The sequence below is a fragment of the Phragmites australis genome, chromosome 22 (assembly GCF_958298935.1).
Source record: "Phragmites australis chromosome 22, lpPhrAust1.1, whole genome shotgun sequence".
In the NCBI taxonomy this organism is placed as follows: Eukaryota; Viridiplantae; Streptophyta; class Magnoliopsida; order Poales; family Poaceae; genus Phragmites; species Phragmites australis.
In genome coordinates, this window is record NC_084942.1 from 9,489,705 (window position 1) to 9,506,932 (window position 17,228).

Genomic DNA, 17,228 nt, shown 5'->3' on the forward strand with positions numbered 1-17,228 from the left:
GGACTTTCTGCTGCGGGGTCCAGTATGCAAAACAGAAATTGATTGTACAAGGTACTTACTCCGGTCATAAATACATTTTATTTTGAAAAGTGTTCGATCAAACTTTTAAATTTTTTACCAACAATAACTTTCAAAATATTTTAATTTGAAAACCTTAAAATTATATGTGTAGATTTATCATGTAAAATATTTTCAAAATATCACAAATTCAATAGATTTTATAAAAATATATTCTAATAAAAAATAGTTGTCAAAACTATACACTGAAGACTGTCTTTATTGCAAACAATATGTATTCATGATCGGTTGAGTCTGAGCTTGCGTCGCAAACTTGCATACACACGACTAATACTAGTATAGCATACACGTCACACTCTTAATAAAGGTATTTTACATATTACTGCCATTTTTTCTCTTGGATTTTCTTTCTTTCTTTCTTTTTAATTTAAGATGATCCTTTGTGCTCTTGGTTCACACTGCATCGTCCATCACCGATTTCGACAGCTGATTAGGCCATCATGGTGTGTTCTTTCGGCCCAAAAGGCCCATCCCCTTCGTTCTGTGCTTCTATTGGGCTGCAACATGTTTTACTTCGATAGGGAGAACAGGGTGATCGTCGTCTGGTAAAAATAGAAATAGAAACAGCTTGAATGTAACAACAGCAGCATAAGCATTTTTTTAAAAAAAAAAGGCAGGATAGGAAAAAACAAAGATATTTTACCCTGTTATAATAAAATGAGCTTTTTAATTATAAAGAAAAAAGATGATCTGCTTAGTTTGAAAAAGAAATTTGATACTTCATGAACCGGACCCCAAAGTTATCCGCAAAACGAGTTGTAACAATCGGTAGCCATGGCGAAGTCACAGGTAAGTGTGTCATTAGCATCTGAGCACAGATTAATTCGCCAAATAGCCATGACACACGTGATTAAAATACCATAAACAAAGTGAGCTGTAGCTCGCGAAGTTAACCACTTGGGGAACTAAACCAATTAATCAGAAAACTATGCCACATTTCGTTTAAAAAGAAAATACAAAACATGACACGTGATTAAAATACCATAAACAAACTCATAATAAAATCTTAAATTCATACGTGTTTAAAAAGAAAATATAAACATAGAAATTCCTGTGATAACTAAAATATAGTGAACACGTTGTTTTGCACATTCGAAACTTTCTAGCTTAAAATACCTCCTATGCATTTGATAACCAGAATGAACTATGCTAATTGTTTTCAAATGATGAAGAGCTACAAACAGAGCAGAAAAAAAAAGGTCGAAGTAAATATCAAACCACAAAAGGTAAAAAAGAAAACACGTTTGCATACAAGTATAGAACATCAATGTTGAGAGATAACGTCTGTAAAACTTCTACAGGTATCATGCTAACGCGTAAGCAAATATATACAAAAGTTAGTTTGAAACACAATAAAATGCATCAGCTGTCTTTCGTTTGAACAGATGATTCCAGGACCCCTGAAGCAACGTAACAGTGGCATGTGGCTAAACAGCGTGTGATGCAATGCAATATGGCTATAGCTGTATCATACATTATCCTCTTCAGGCTTGTCTGAAGGCCTGATAAGAGGAACTACCCTTTCAGAAATGATTGCCTTACCATTCTCATCCCTCTTGACAGGGTACAGCACGTAGTGCTGAATTATGAATATAACATCGAAGAAAACGACTTCCTACAAAAATATAAAGTAGATTTTTATTAGTTGAGTTTAGCAAGCATGAAATTTCTAGAAAATGCGCTGCCAAAAACCAATAGGTGGTGAAATAATTTGGTTAACATAAAATCAGAAGTCATGCTAACCAATGAAAGAAGGGTTTTCCCAATATTTCCATAGAAATTCACTAGTGTATCTGCAACACAATTTGTTCAGTCAGGAAAAACTGCAATGTCTAACACAAATCATGCACTAAAACCAAATAACATTTCCAATGCTTACGTTGATCTATAGATTGCGCGCCCATTTGACCAAAGTTGAGCACACCTCCTGTAAGATCAAGTAAAATATTTCCAATGCTCCAACCAATTGTACTCTTCCTCCTGACGTTCATGACAGCCTAAGGCAGAAAGAAGATAAGCAGAGAATATATCTATGAATACATAATATGACCTGGTAAACTTCAGTAGCTTTAAATTAGTTCCTTGAATTAGAATAGACTCCAAAACTATTTTCTTTGTTTTGTAGAATCTGAGAAAAAAAAAAAGAAAAATCTAGAAAGCTACACTGTCGACCTGACATCTAAGTATCAAATGCATAATAGGAACTGCCAGACTTTTTTCAGGGGTGTCCATGTTCAGTAAAGCCTATGTAATTGTATTACTCCCTCCAGTCACAAAAGAGTGACCTTTTCAGATACATGAAGTGAAATTTCTAGACTTTGGCTATGTGTGGATTTGCCTTGAAAAGCACTTCCATAATAGCATAATGTTATTGGGTTTCATAAATATATTATGATAGAATGTAGTCATCAAAGTTGTATTTCAGTGACTGTCTATGTCCAAAATGTCTTTTTTCTTGACTGGATGGAATACTAATATCAGCTATAGATGCCTTATGTTGAATTTTGATTTAAGTTAGCCCAGTACTGTCGTATATCAAAGATATCACTAGTTCCGAAATATATACACATCAAGAGAAAACCTAGCTATTGAATAACTAAAAGTATTGTTAATAATTATCAGTACCTGGGGAATGTACTTGATTGCTGTCATGCCAACCTGTATTGAACTGAAATTCGCATCGAATGAGGGGGCAAATGAGTGCCACATTTACCAAGAAGATCAAGATCTAGCTAGCTGCTACCCTAACTGACCATAGCTAGCTGTCTCAAAAGTCAAAGCTAATAGGACTTTCAAATAATGAGGGTAAAGAAAACTTACTTGAACACATCAATAAGCCAAAGCCAGTCCCTTTTTGGCCAAGCAATAATGAGGCAAACAATAGCGGCAGTCCAGACAATAGCAGAAATCGATATGCAAACTTTGGAGACTTTCTGGGTTCCTCGCTGTATGTTTCGAGTTCGAAAATTCAACACAGTAAGGAGTCAGCAATAGCTAGGAGGTACCTTCGTTGTCAACAATATAGTAAACTAACCAACCTCATATATGAATACTTGAAAAATGGTAAAAGCTGTTAACGCAACCGCATGTAGTGAAAAAGCAACATCATTTGCAGCAACAGGAATCATCTACAAAAAAAAGTGTTTATTGGCTTGAGGAGTATAATTTCATAGTTGATAGCTATCTATATGTGAACGAACATTTTTAGATAATGAAACGGCGATTCCAAAAGTTAGTGATGTAACAACACAACTACCAGCAAAACTGGTACAACAACAACACTATCAACTATGTTATAACTTTGTTTGCCAACAGTTTGTAAGGTTTGGTCTTACAATTATTTTAACTTCACTATGCTTGTAAATCCAGTGCCAAGGCAAAGATTTTTTAAAAAAATAATAACTTTGCATTCCTTGACATGCATCTGCAGCATACCCAGTTCAGCATTGTTCCAAGTTCCAACTCATGTCAGTATACTAATGCTACATCAGTTTATGGTGTTTGGCTGTACTGTTATTCAACATCGGTATGACACTGTCATGTAGGGGCAACAATACCGGCGATGGGGCCGCCGCCCACAGGCACCGGACTCCTCTGCAAGACGTGGTTGAGTTAGTTTAGATTAGTTTGGTTGTTAGCCGTTTATCTCTAAGATTATTAGTAGTTCGGATTAGATATTCTTGTTAGTACGCGAGCTATAAATAAGAGCCACCCTTCATCGTTTGGATCTATCAATACAAAAAGAATTAGCTACTTACCTGTGCCTTGCGCCAGGGCGTTGCCGGCACCACGGCGCCGTTCCGGTTCAAGCGTGCAGCTCTTCGTTCCCCTGTCCACCGCTACGCACTACGGCCTCTGCCAGCCCGCCGAGGCCGTGACAATTTGGCATCAGAGCCAAGACTCACGCTTCCGATGGGAGACCGGAACACCATGGACGAGCTTCTCAAGAAGTTCGGGAATATGCAGGCACAGTTCGCAGCGCTTGGTGAACAGCTGAAGGCCCAGGCGTAGAACATTAACCAGATTTTGAGCATCAAAGGAGACATATCCGATATCAAGAACCAGGTTGCGACGCACAATCTAGCAATTTCGCGCATGGAGAAGGCGGACACATCCACTGCTGACGACTAGGACGACGGAGCAAAGGCAAGGATGTAGCCACCAGGCGGCCGCGCCAAGTTCCAAAACATGGTGGACTCAGAAGACCGGGGGATGGGACACTACCATAAGTTGGACTTCCCATGCTACGATGGTAAGAACGATCTACTTCCGTGGCTCAATCATTGTGAGTAGTTATTTGGAGGAGTGCAAACACGGGAGAATCGCAAGGTGTGGTACGCCTCGTTTCACATGGAGGATGGCGCACGACAGTGGTACTTCCGGATCGAGCATGACCACAGGACACCAACATGGCCGGAGTCCGTCAAGCACGTCCACCGCTGCTTCGGTCCACCGACTGAGGACAATCATATCGGCGAGCAGTCACAGCTGCGGTGCACCGGGTCGGTGGCGGAATACCAGGACCAATTTTTGGCCCTACTGTGCCACTGCGAGGGCATCACAGAGTGGCACCAGACTCAAATCTTCACCGCAGGCCTTCTGGACCCCCTGCGGATGGAGGTCACACTCCAGCAAGCCGGGGACACTCAAGGAAGCTACGAGTCCGACAAGCCGCAAAAGGAGCCAAATATATTGTTGTAGGCCCTCTCCGGTATCCAGTACAGCGAGACCATGCGGCTTCCAGTGGTCATCGGCGGCAGGACCTTTCGAGCGCTCCTGGACTCGGGCTCAACGCACAACTTCATCTCCGAAGGCGTGGCACGTGAGGCCGGGCTAGACCCAAGCCACCGCCGGGGACTTAGCGTGGCTGTGGCCAACGGCGATCGAGTGTCCAATTCGGGAGTATGCCGAAACCAATGGATGTGCGTGGGAGACGAGGACTTCAAGTTGGACTTCTACGCCATCCTGCTAGGAGAGCACGAAATCATCCTTAGGGTACAATGGCTACGGACCCTGCGGCCGATCCTGTGGAACTTCCACGACATGTCCATGTCCTTCTGGCGCATTGACCACCGGGTGACCTGGAAAGGGATGGAAGGCCGAGAGCCATGGCGAGCACTACAAGCCTGCTATGCGCGTAGCTTACTAGAGGCATTGTTAGACGAATTCCAGGAACTATTCACAGAGCCGACCGGGTTGCCGCCTCCCCACGACTGTGATCATCGCATCCATCTTAAGCCGAGCTCGGTTCCGGTAGTGGTCCGACCCTATTGGTACCCTCCCCTCCAGAAGAATGAGCTCAAGCGTCAGTGTGCCGCTATGCTGGAACAGGGCCTCATCTATCGGAGCACATCCACTTACTCCTCCTCGGTGTTGCTCGTGAAGAAACAAGATGGATCGTGGCGGTTCTACGTGGACTACGGGGCCTTGAATGAGCGTGATCAAGGATAAATTTCCGATTCCCGTCGTCGACGAGTTGCTAGACGAACTACGGGGCGCGTGCTTCTTCACTAAGATGGATCTACGTTCGGGCTACCATCAAGTTCGGATGTGCGAAGCCGACTTCCACAAGACGGCGTTCCGTACCCACGAAGGCCTATTTGAGTTCGTGGTAATGCCGTTCGGGCTTATTAACGCGCTGGCGACATTCCAAGCTCTCATGAATTCCGTCTTACGGCCCTATCTTCGGCGGTTTGTGCTTGTTTTCTTTGATGATATATTAATTTATACCGCTCATGGGCAGAGCACCTCCGCCACGTTCGCCTTGTGTTCCAGCTACTGCAGCAGCACCAACTCTTCCTCAAGCGCCCAAAGTGCTCATTCGGAGAGGAGAAGGTGGCCTACCTCGGGCACATAGTGTCCGCGAACAGCATGGCCATGGACTTATCCAAGGTCCAGGCGGTGAACGACTGGCCGTGCCGGGCGTTTGTCCACGCGCTTCGCAGATTCCTTGGGCTTGCGGGGTACTACTGCAAGTTCATTAAGAACTTCGGGGCGATCGCGGCGGCCCTAACGAGTTTGCTCAAAAAGGAAGGTTTCTCGTGGTCACCGGCCACCGAGTCCAACTCATGGCAGTATCGAGACCTCGCTTTGACTTGCTGGAAGAGGTTCCGCAGGAGACCGCCAACAACTCAGAGCTGGCAGAGTTGGCGTCCAAGATTGCCCAGAATGAGATGGGGCCAAACTGGATGATTCAGGACGGTCTGATCTTACGCAATCGACGGATCCATGTCCAATCCGAGTTCCCCTTGGTGCCAGCCATTTTCGCCTCCGCGCATGAGCCAGTCCACGAAGGAGTTCAAAAGACCCATTTCATCTGGATCGGAGTGCAGCGGGCGATGGAGGAATACGTGCATGCCTGCTCTGTATGTCAGCGCAACAAGATTCCCACCCTAAAAGGTGCTACCGAAGGTGCATGGCAAAACAGTAATCATGATAGTGGTCGATCGCTTCTCCAAGTTTGCGCATTTTGTGCCTTTGGCACACCCGTACATAGCTAAGATGGTCGGTCGGGCATTCTTGACAGACGTGGTCCGTCTGCACGGTCTGCCTCTCACCATTGTATCCGACTGAGACCCTATCTTCACTAGCCGATTCTAGCAGGATCTCTTCAAGATATCGGGCGTTCAGTTGCTCATGAGTACAGCCTTTCACCCCCAAACGGATGGCCAATCCAAAGCGGTGAATAAAGTGATCACCATGTATTTGAGGTGCATGACAGGTGATCGGCCACGGCAATGGGTTCAATGGCTAGCTTGGGCTGAGTACTATTACAATACATCATACCGCACCGCTCTCCAATCAACTCCGTTCCGTATCGTATATGGAAGGGATCCTCCGTCCCTGCGTGACTATGATCCCGAAACAGCCCATGTGATCGTTGTTGACCAAGCTTTGGTGGATCGTGACTCCTTCCTTCGGAACGTCCGGGAGCAGCTCCTCCAAGCTCAGCAACATGACAAGCGTTACTATGACGACAAGTACCAGCCGCTAGTTCTTGAGGTTGGGTAGTGGGTGTGGCTGCGTCTCCGTCAACCAGCGGCAACTTCGCTATCGGTGGGCACTCCGCACAAGTTGGCTGCTCGGTTCTATGGGCCGTACAAGATCGTCGAGCGGATCGGAGAGGTAGCGTACCGGCTGGAGCTCCCTCCTCGCACACGGCTGGATCCGGTGTTCCATGTCAACCTCCTGAAGCCCTATATTGGTGAAAGACGCACCTCCACCGTTGCCGCTGGTTCGCAACGGACGGACCATTCCTACACTAGAGAAGGTGGTTCGGTCCCGCCTCAGTCGAGGAGTATGGCAGGTTCTGGTGCAGTGGGCGGGGTAGCCAGCGTTGGAAGCTTCATGGGAGAACTTTCCAGAATTCCAAGTTGCGCTATCTGGAGTTCCAGCTCGAGGACTAGCTATTTCTCGAAGGAGGGAGAGATGTCATGTGGGGGCAACAATACCGACGACGGGGCCGCCACCCACAGACACCGGATTCCTTTGCAAGACGTGGTTGAGTTAGTTTAGAGTAATTTGGTTGTTAGCTGTTTATCTCTAAGATTGTTAGTAGTTCGGATTAGATATTCTTGTTAGTACGGGGGCTATAAATAAGAGTCAACCTTCATCGTTTGGATCTATTAATACAGAAAGAACTAGCTACTTACATGTGCCTTGCGCCGGGGCGTTGCCAGCACCACGGCGCCGCTCCGGTTCAAGTGCGCAACTCTTCGTTCCCCTGTCCACCGCTACGCACTACGTCCTCTCCCAGCCCGCCAAGGCCGTGACAGACACATTAACCTTGAGGTACAGAGAGTCGATCCAAAAAAAGGCACTTGTCTGACATGCATCAGTAGCTTACATGACCCCCAACATTGGCATATTTCAGGGAAACATCAAGTATCAGTGCAACCTAGAACACTACCAAACTATCATCAAAGAGGAGTTGATATGCAATCATTTTAACAAAAGAGGAGCTGATTTGCAATCATATTAATAAAATCATGCAACAGTATATGGATTGGCAATCATTAATGAAAGAACCAATCACACATCAGTTAGACTGGTCAAGCACAAAAGTGCCCAGACTTGTTGATATACTAATGGTTTTAAATGCCAAAGAAATCCAACAAGATGGGTCCAGTCCTGCTGCCCTCCTTGTCACAGCCGAAAGCAAAACATTCATTACATAAGGGTATACCCCTCCCTCCCTCTACCTCTCCCGCCCACATATGGAACATACATACGTGGGAGCATAGCTAACCAAGGACAGAAACTATGCAAAGTAACAGCATAAAAAATTAAGTTCGGCCAGTTAGTTGTGTACTCCTGTGGTTATAAGTATTATCTAAAGAAGTGTAAATGCAAGCATTTCTTTATCCTTTTGATCATCAGGGGTAAATATGTTCCTTGTATTCACCAACACAAAAGTCCTATTTGGCTTTCTAAAATCCTTGGAATGCAAACAACTACAACATAGACCTTTTGTTAAGATGGGCCCATTAAGAAAACTCTCTTATTACCAATTTACCATTATTCTGGTAAGATTATTTAAGAATTGACAGTTAGGACAAAGGTTGCTGACTGTATGTGATGCCAAACCGCAAAGATTCTACGCATCATCAATAGGCTTACCCATATCCAATATGAACTATAAAAATCTGAATTTAAACTGTGACATTCATATCTGAATATATTGTATACTATACAAAAGAGTCAGTAGGACAAACCTCTTTGTCACCATATTTGTCATGATACTGTCTCTGGATGACCGGGCTGAAAAATAGAGCCGCGTTGTATATGAGGTAGGACGAGTGCTTTGTCAAGTTCAACACCAGAAAATCAAAATTCAGACCCACAACACTGCAATAGATTGATATCAATTAAACCACAGAACAAGGAATTTCCATTAAAAAAAATGCATATTTGGATCAGATCAGGCTTGAATCTTTAAACACATTAGAAACAAAACAGAATAAAAATCTGACACTGCATATTGCAAACAAATGAAGAGTAAGTGTTAAGGTGTAAACTGAGAAAGCCATGCCAAAAGGCCAATGTTGGGTGAGGAAAAAACTGGTCAAACACTTGGCAAAGTTATACTTTTCCCTAACTGTCCCAGAAAAATAGGACAACGAGAGCATGGACTAGGAACCAAGTTAATAAAACAAAAGAAGCAACACACTCACCGAAGAAAGCGAACATGTTTTCAGCTCATAGTGACCAAAATGTACACAAATAAAAAACAAGAAAAGAAAGGAAAACAAAGCAAAAGGGTAGGGATGATCATAAATGGCACAACGTAGATGGTACTAGCGCATCTTTCTGCTGTTTATTATTTTATGGCCGGATTAGGAACATTCCAACTGCTGTTTAGATACGCTGTGCGACAGAATGCTATATAATGTAACCAATTATAAAGGCAAGATTGGATATATGCTATTTCAAAAGATGTCTATTATGTGCCAATAAGAAAGAGGAAATTAGTAAAATGCCACTTTGAAAGGGCTTTGTTAAAGTTTATGACATACTAGTCTCATTGGGACAGTTTTTCTCCTGGACACTCTAAAAATTTTGTATACGGTTCAAATTCGAACTAGAACCCAATATTTTTCAATAAAATACCACAATCCAGGCAGGCCTTGAACGGCATTTCAAGCTGCCATGCTAAGTAAATATTCCATAAAATCAAAGATTCTTTAACACATCATAGGAAGAGGGACCGCCTAGGCCCTGTTTGGAATATGGGAATGTTTTCAATTCTGGCAGGAAATGAATCATTTCCTTACATAATTCATGCAAAATTCCAATGACACTACTGAATTCCAAACTGGCCCATAGTTCTGGAAGTACAGACAGTGGAGGTTACACACTGTGGGTTATGCTTTCACGCAACTACAAATAAGAGGATGTATGAATTTCAATGTAGCTCCAAGAAAAAGGACAGTTTCAGACCACACTAGTTTTTTTCGCCACAATTTTGATCTGGCCATATTTGCTTTGACACATGTTCTCATGTTGCTTGAAGCGTGATGAACAACTGCTAAATAATCATTTTAAACACTAAAGAAGCTAAATCGCTTATCTACCATATGCCCCTTGAACCGCAAAAGATTTCACTTTGTGCTATCCTCTAACATCCCCCTTCTGTTTCCTTTTTACACGCATTCCACAATCTAATTGGGCTACATCTCATTACGCCAGCAATGCGACCGAGACAATTCCGGGAACTACTTTCCCACAACATCAATCAATCAATGGAAAAAAAAGATACCTGTTTTACTGTGCTTTTTCACAATTTCCACTCTAGTAGGGCCCAAGGCAACTCACAAAATCACTGAGCATCATCTCCAGCTTGCAAAGGTAACCAGAGAAACAAACAACTGAACGAATCGAGCTTCGCAAGGTCACTAGTTAAAGGACGAATCACCCCCATGGCCCCAAATCAAGGCACGAGCACGGCAAGTTGAAGCCTCGCTCGCAGGAGGAGGAGCGAAAGGCTCCTGAACCAGACCCAACCCAAGAAACGGCAGCAAGAAGGGAGGCGGGGGGGGGGGGTGCGGAACAAGGAATCGTGCTGACCTCTTGCGCTTGTAGTTGAGGAGGACCTGCGGGTAGAAACTGAAGGACCAGGCGAAGAAGGCGACCCACCCGAGCACCTGGTACAGCACCTCCAGCCCCACCGAGTTCCACGACGACGACATCGCCGCCGGCACCGAATCCCCTTCCCCTCCCGGTTCTTGGCTCCCTCTTGTGCCTTGCGATCTCGATCGGTCGGCCTCTAGCACTCCTTTTTCTACTGGCTCTCTGCTCCTCTCGGCTCCAATTCTTTCTGTGTCGCGCCCGGAATTTATAGTGCGGGGAAAGTGAGGCCAAGCCACCAATCCGGAGGAAATGGTAGCATCAACGATTCCTTCGCTATCGCCGTCACGACTGACTGACGTCCCTCCTCTTTCCCCTGGGTCCCGCCGTTCGTTCGGTGGGGGAGGAAAAGGAAGGAAATGGGTGGCGTCGAAGGCTCGCTCTCCCGTTTCCGTTTATCTACGGTTGAGCGGAGCCCGCCGGGAGATTCATCGTCCGGGGCCTGGTTACCTGGGCGCACCGGGACGGGATCCCGGGGAGGTGGGAAAACAGGGTATGCCGGGCATGGGCCCGTTGTGTGCGGTTATGCTCTGCGCTGCGGTTATCAGAAACGGAACGGGCTAGTTTTTTTAGCAAATTCTTTATTTGCCATAAAAATTTCCCTCTTCCCTCTGTACCATGAAAGAAAATGAAGTTCTTTCTCTATGATCGGTTTTATCTTTCTTTCTTTTCATGAAGTTCTTCCATCTAAAACATTGTTCATAGATACTGTTTACAGCACAATGATCTTCTGATATTTTAAAAAATCAGTAGTCTTCTGTTTCTAAAAAATTCTAAATTTTTTTTATGTATTTTATAATCCATGTGCAACCATTTTAATTAGATTAATCCAAAATATTATGTAGAATTTAAACTAAAATTCTCAAAAAAACTTATAACTACTTTTATAACTTCTAACAATTATTGTGACCTCAAATAAAATTTCAAAAAATCTGAAAAAATTCGCTAATATTCTTATTATATAATTAAATAATTGGATTCACTAATATTTCAAGTCCCAGTTTATATGGTGAAAAACTGAGTTTCTTTGTAATGCTCTATTTATATGCATTTTTTTATCAATGTATATAAATGGAGTATTACAGAATAACTCATTTTACTATATAACTTGGGGCTAAAAATAATTTTAAAAATTATTTCATCACATAAGAAGAATATTATTAAAAAAATTCAGAATTTTAGGATTTTATTTGATGCCCTAACAATTTTTAATAATTATAAAAAATTATTTTTAGAAAATTTTACTTTAAATTCTACACAGACTTTCTGGTGAATCCAATTATGGATTATGGAACATGTACAAAAAGTTCTAAATTTTTTTATATATTTTCTAATCCATGTGCAACCATTTTAATTGGATTAACTCAAAAATTATGTAGAATTTAAACTAAAATTCTCAAAAAAAGACTAATTTTATAACTTCTAACAATTTTTGTGATCTCAAATAAAATTTTAAAAATTCTAAAAAATTCACTAATATTTTTATTATATGATTAAATAATTGGATTCACTAATATTTCAAGTCCTAGTTTATATGGTGAAAAACTGAGTCTCTTTGTAATGCTTTATTTATATGTATTTTTTATCAATGTATATAAATAGAGCATTACAAAAGAACTTATTTTACTATATAACTTGGGGCTAAAAATAATTTTAAAAATTATTTCATCACATAAGAAAAATATTAGTAAACAATTTCAGAACATTAGGATTTTATTTGATGTCCTAACAATTTTTAATAATTATAAAAAAAATATTTTTAGAGTATTTTAGTTTAAATTCTACACGGACTTTCTGGGTGAATCCAATTATAGATTATAGAACACGTACAAAAAGTTCTAAAATTTTTAGAGAAACAAAAGATCACTAATTTTTTATATCAGAAGACCAGTGTAATGATGAATAGTATATTTAGACGGAAAAACTCTGTGGCATGGAAGTAAAGAAAGATAAAAACTAATGACAGAGAAACAACTTTATTTTCTTCGATGGTACGGAGGGAAGAGTGAAACTTTTTTATGCTTAATAAGGAATTGCCCCTAGTTTTTTTTTTAAAGACCTCGAGCAACTCCTCGTTTGATTCATTAGGACTAGAATCCTCCTGGAAGCAACGATGCATAAAAGGTGGCAGGCGAGGCATTATTGGCACATAGATGATCTCATGGAATACATGTCGTGTCTTTCCCTCGACCAAGCCCCCAAGTCCTGGTGGCTGGGGAATCCACATCAGCCTGAATCAGGTTTGTATCAACGAACGGCTCACTGGCTCAATCAGATCACTAACGGATAGATTATTTAACTTATCGTGCAACGAAGACGGCATGAACTGTAAGAAGCAAAAGACGATATCAAATGTATCATTTCTCGCGCGAAGCCCGCACCAGCAAGAAAACGTGTATGAGCTCTACCAACGGATTCAGCTCCATAGATCGTGCAGAAGAAACACCAGACCAGGAAAATGCATGTATTAAATGTGCCGCTACATGCGGCTACCTACGTACACATGAGACCCATACGAATACCTGTTGTCATCGCCACCGCAGTGAACAGTACTTATAACAATGAGTTTAATAATTATTCCTCTCTTGTTATTACTCAGTCACGTGGGGTATTTATAGTTATACCTTAACTATCCTATCATCATTACATTTATGCCTCTTATCCACAAGAATGTTATTTCTAGTACTAGGGAATATCTTAGGATATTCTCGAGGCATTACAGCCATTGTACACTCACGGTGTTCCATTTTATCTAATCCTAACACATGTCCTAAGAGGTCCTACATCGAACCTTCCTTTGGGACTATTGGGGAGCACCCTTCGGTCACCTCACTACTACAAAACCTATTTTTCGAAACACCTAGAATTGATTTGTACATGCGGTTCGTAGGAAAAACCGCTTGAGAAAGTGGTTGCGGCCCCGTGCGGCCGAGGACCGCCTGTGAAAAGTAATTTCCACAGGCGGTTCCTTACGTGGACCGCCTGTAGAAATGGATCTACAGGCGGTCCACGTAAGGAACCGCCTGTGGAAATGGAGAATTTACACAGGCGGTTCCTTACGTGGACCGCCTGTGGAAATGAGATCCATTTCCACAGGCGGTCCATGTAAGGAATTTCCACAGGCGGTCCATGTAATGAACCGCCTGTAGAAATTACTTTTCACAGGCGGTTTATTAAGTCGACCGCCTATGAAAATACTCCATAAATACTGCATCTTCTCGGCCAGCTCCATTCAGACAGACTTACTGTTCGAAACAGTAAGCATTTACTGTGGCGGCCGATTTGGAAAATAGGGGGGGAAGGTTTTGTTTTTGATTTCCTTGGAGGAGCCAAATAAGATATGTATATCTCATCCCTAGCTTGCATTTTTTTAAGTTTAAATTTAGATTTAAGGCTAAATTAGAGTTTCAATGTGATCTAGAGATGCTCATGGTTCTTGCTATTTTGATCATCAAATTATCTCAAATTTGTTGCAATATTGATTTAATTGTGTAGATTCACATGATTCTAGTATTGTATTTTAAAATTGTAGCTAGAATGTGATGTTTAGCCTTAGGAGGTTTCATCATGCATGAATGAGGATATTTTCTCTAGGGGAGAGGGAGAGGGAGAGAGAGAGAGTAATGAATTCACATTATTTTGAGTCATAAATTTACGTTAATGTAGATTCAATTGCGTAGACATATTATAATCATAATAATCTTTTTAATTATGATTTTTAAATAAATTATTTAATTAATTAATGTACCTAATTTTGTGGTTGAAGTTAAAGATGGACAGAGCATGGATGTATGATGCGCCAAGACATGGAGAAATATACATCAAAGGACTCTCTGTTTTTATTGAAGCCGCAGAGAAGGACGCTTTAATTAAGAAGACAAAGGAAATGTACTGTCCATGTTCTGACTGCAAGAACCAGAAATTGTGAGACAAATCAAGTGTAATCAAATCGCACTTGATCTTGAGAGGTTTTGTTGAGAATTACAAATGTTGGTCCAATCACGGCGAACAACGTACAAGCAAATCAAACCAGGACATCACTGCTGATCAAGTAGATGGTGATGATGAGGGAGCAGTCGGAGCCGACAATGATTTTATGATGGATGATGAACCCGATGTTGATCTGGATGATGATGCTGACTTTGATCTGGAGGAAATGCTGCGCCACGCTGAACCGCATGTTTTAAGGGACACGAGAGGTTTAGATAATTTCGAGGCATTAAAAAAGGCATCGAACGAACTTTTGTATGAGGAATCGAAGGGCTGTGATAAGGAGTTCACGGTGTTGCATTCGGTCCTTGAACTTCTAAGGTTGAAGGCCAGCAATGGATGGTCCGACAAGAGTTTCTCGGATCTGTTGAGTCTCTTGGCAAACATGCTTCCGAAGCCTAACTCCTTGCCCACCACCACTTATCTGACGAAGAAGCTTATCTGCCCGTTGTCATTGGATGTGCAAAAAATACACGCGTGTCCGAACCATTGTATCCTGTACCGTAAAGAGTACGAAGCCTTGGATAGATGTCCAGTGTGCAATGCGAGTCGGTACAAGTGGAATGATGATTGCGAGGACGAAGTTGCTTCCGCCAACACGAAGAAGAAAAAAAGTAATGCTGGTCGTGACGAAGAAGACACTTCTTCCAACACGGAGAAGAAGAGAAGAAGTCCTGCGATGGTGATGTGGTACCTACCAGTGATACCCCGCTTGCAGCGCCTGTACTCGAACCCTAGGGACTCTGAACTGATGCGTTGGCATTTCGATAAGCGCAAGAAGGATGGAACTAAGCTTCGACACCCCGCAGATGCTAGGCAATGGAGAAAGTTCGATGCCATGTATCCAGAGTTCGCTGAAGAACCAAGGAATGTAAGGTTCACGTTGAGTACGGACGGAATGAATCCTTTCGGTGACATGAGCACCTCACATAGCACTTGGCCAGTGGTCCTTGCCATCTACAACCTTCCTCCATGGCTATGCATGAAGCGGAAGTACCTTATGCTGTCCACTCTTATCCAAGGACCGAAACAACCAGGCAACGATATAGATGTGTTTCTGGAACCATTGATGGAAGATATGGCGAAACTGTGGAACGAGGGGGTCCGGGTATGGGATGAATTCCGACGACAGTACTTCACGCTGAAAGCAATGATTTTTGTTACCATCAATGATTATCCCGCCCTTTTTAACCTATCTGGACAGGTTAAAGGGAAGCAAGGATGTGCAGTGTGCTTGGATGAAACCGCATCTGTGTACCTTCCGTACTCACAGAAGGTAGTGTACACCCGCCACCGACGGTTCTTACTCAGAACTCACAGATACCGCAATATGAAGAAATATTTTGACATCACGGTTGAGGAAGATACTGGCCCGAAACCTCGCAGCGGGACACGAGTGTTTGAAATGGTCAATAGCATCAAGGTTGTTTTTGGGAAGCCGCCGAAGGGTACAAAGAAGAAGAAAAGTGAGACGCCGACCAGCATGCTGTGGAAGAAGATGCCAATTTTCTTTAAGTATTTGCCCTACTGGAAGGACTTGGACGTCCGTCACAGCATCGATGTGATGCACGTTGAGAAGAATGTGTGTGATAGCATCATTGGCCTCTTACTAGACATACCAGGTAAGACAAAGGATGGAATCAAGTCACGTAAGGACTTGGTGCATTTTGAAATTAGGCCAGAGCTACACCCTGAAGACAGACCAAATAGAAAACATTATCTTCTGCCGGCTAGCTACTCTCTGACACCTGAGGAGAAAAAGGCACTGTGCAAGTGCTTACGTGGGGTGAGAGTCCCGACTGACTACTCATCCAACATTAAGAACCTAGTCTCAATGAAATATTTGAAGCTAATCGGCATGAAGTCTCACGATTGTCATGTGATGATGACGCAGATGCTCCCTATTGCAATAAGGGGTATCAAGCCGAGATACATAAAGGTGGTCATCACACGGTTGTGTCACTTCTTCAACGCAATTGCTCAGAAGGTGATCGATGCTGAAAAACTGGGTGCTCTACATAGTTCGTTGGTAGAGACTCTGTGCCAACTTGAGATGTGCTTTCCTCCATCTTTTTCGATATCATGGTACACCTCTTGGTTCACATTATGAATGAGATAATTGCGCTGGGCCCCGTATTCTTACATCAGATGTATGCGTTTGAACGGTACATGGGCATTCTGAAGGGCTATGTACGGAATCATGCTCACCCAGAGGGTTCAATGATCGAGGGCTACAGTACCGAGGAAGTCATTGAGTGTTGCATCGATTACATAAAAGATTCTAATCCCATTGGTGTACCTGTATCTCGACATGAGGGGAGGTTGTCTGGGAGAGGGACCAAAGGAAAGAAAAGATTCATCGATCATGATTACAAAGCAGTGGAAGAAGCACATTTCACCATATTGCAGCAGATCCAGTTAGTGGCGCCGTACGTCGAGCAACACCTAAAGGAGCTGTACACAAAAAATCAAGGCTGCTCGTATGATTGGATCTTGAAAGAGCACAAGCGTCGCTTCACCACATGGTTCAAGAA

At 42.7% G+C, this 17,228-nt stretch overlaps 1 protein-coding gene across 3 annotated transcripts; it reads right to left on the reverse strand.

Moving 5' to 3' along the window:
• Positions 1–259: 259 nt before the first annotated feature.
• LOC133904394 (cystinosin homolog) lies at positions 260–11,038 on the reverse strand. 3 transcript variants are annotated; one of them, XM_062345883.1, is made up of 9 exons: positions 10,645–11,038; positions 8,793–8,925; positions 3,117–3,206; positions 2,899–3,023; positions 2,704–2,746; positions 1,958–2,075; positions 1,822–1,871; positions 1,621–1,693; positions 260–620 (listed from the first exon to the last, which is right to left on the reverse strand). In XM_062345883.1, the coding sequence occupies exons 1-9, from the start codon at positions 10,764–10,766 to the stop codon at positions 568–570; spliced, it is 807 nt and encodes a 268-aa protein (XP_062201867.1). In that variant the 5' UTR covers positions 10,767–11,038; the 3' UTR covers positions 260–567. The 3 variants fall into 3 exon arrangements, with proteins under 3 accessions (XP_062201867.1, XP_062201866.1, XP_062201868.1); XM_062345882.1 differs by lacking the exon at positions 260–620 and having other exon boundaries at positions 1,304–1,693; XM_062345884.1 differs by lacking the exons at positions 260–620; positions 3,117–3,206 and having other exon boundaries at positions 1,304–1,693; positions 10,645–11,037.
• Between the last annotated feature and the right edge of the window lie 6,190 nt (positions 11,039–17,228).

Bases quoted from the DNA above. Each gene is read 5' to 3' on its own strand.
- LOC133904394 (XM_062345882.1), bottom strand. From the start codon at position 10,766: ATGTCGTCGTCGTGGAACTCGGTGGGGCTGGAGGTGCTGTACCAGGTG. The intron at 2,747-2,898 runs GTAAGTTTTCTT...TGCGAATTTCAG, and splicing joins TGGCTTATTGATGTGTTCAA to TTCAATACAGGTTGGCATGA. The intron at 1,872-1,957 runs GTAAGCATTGGA...ATTGTGTTGCAG, and splicing joins CGCGCAATCTATAGATCAAC to ATACACTAGTGAATTTCTAT.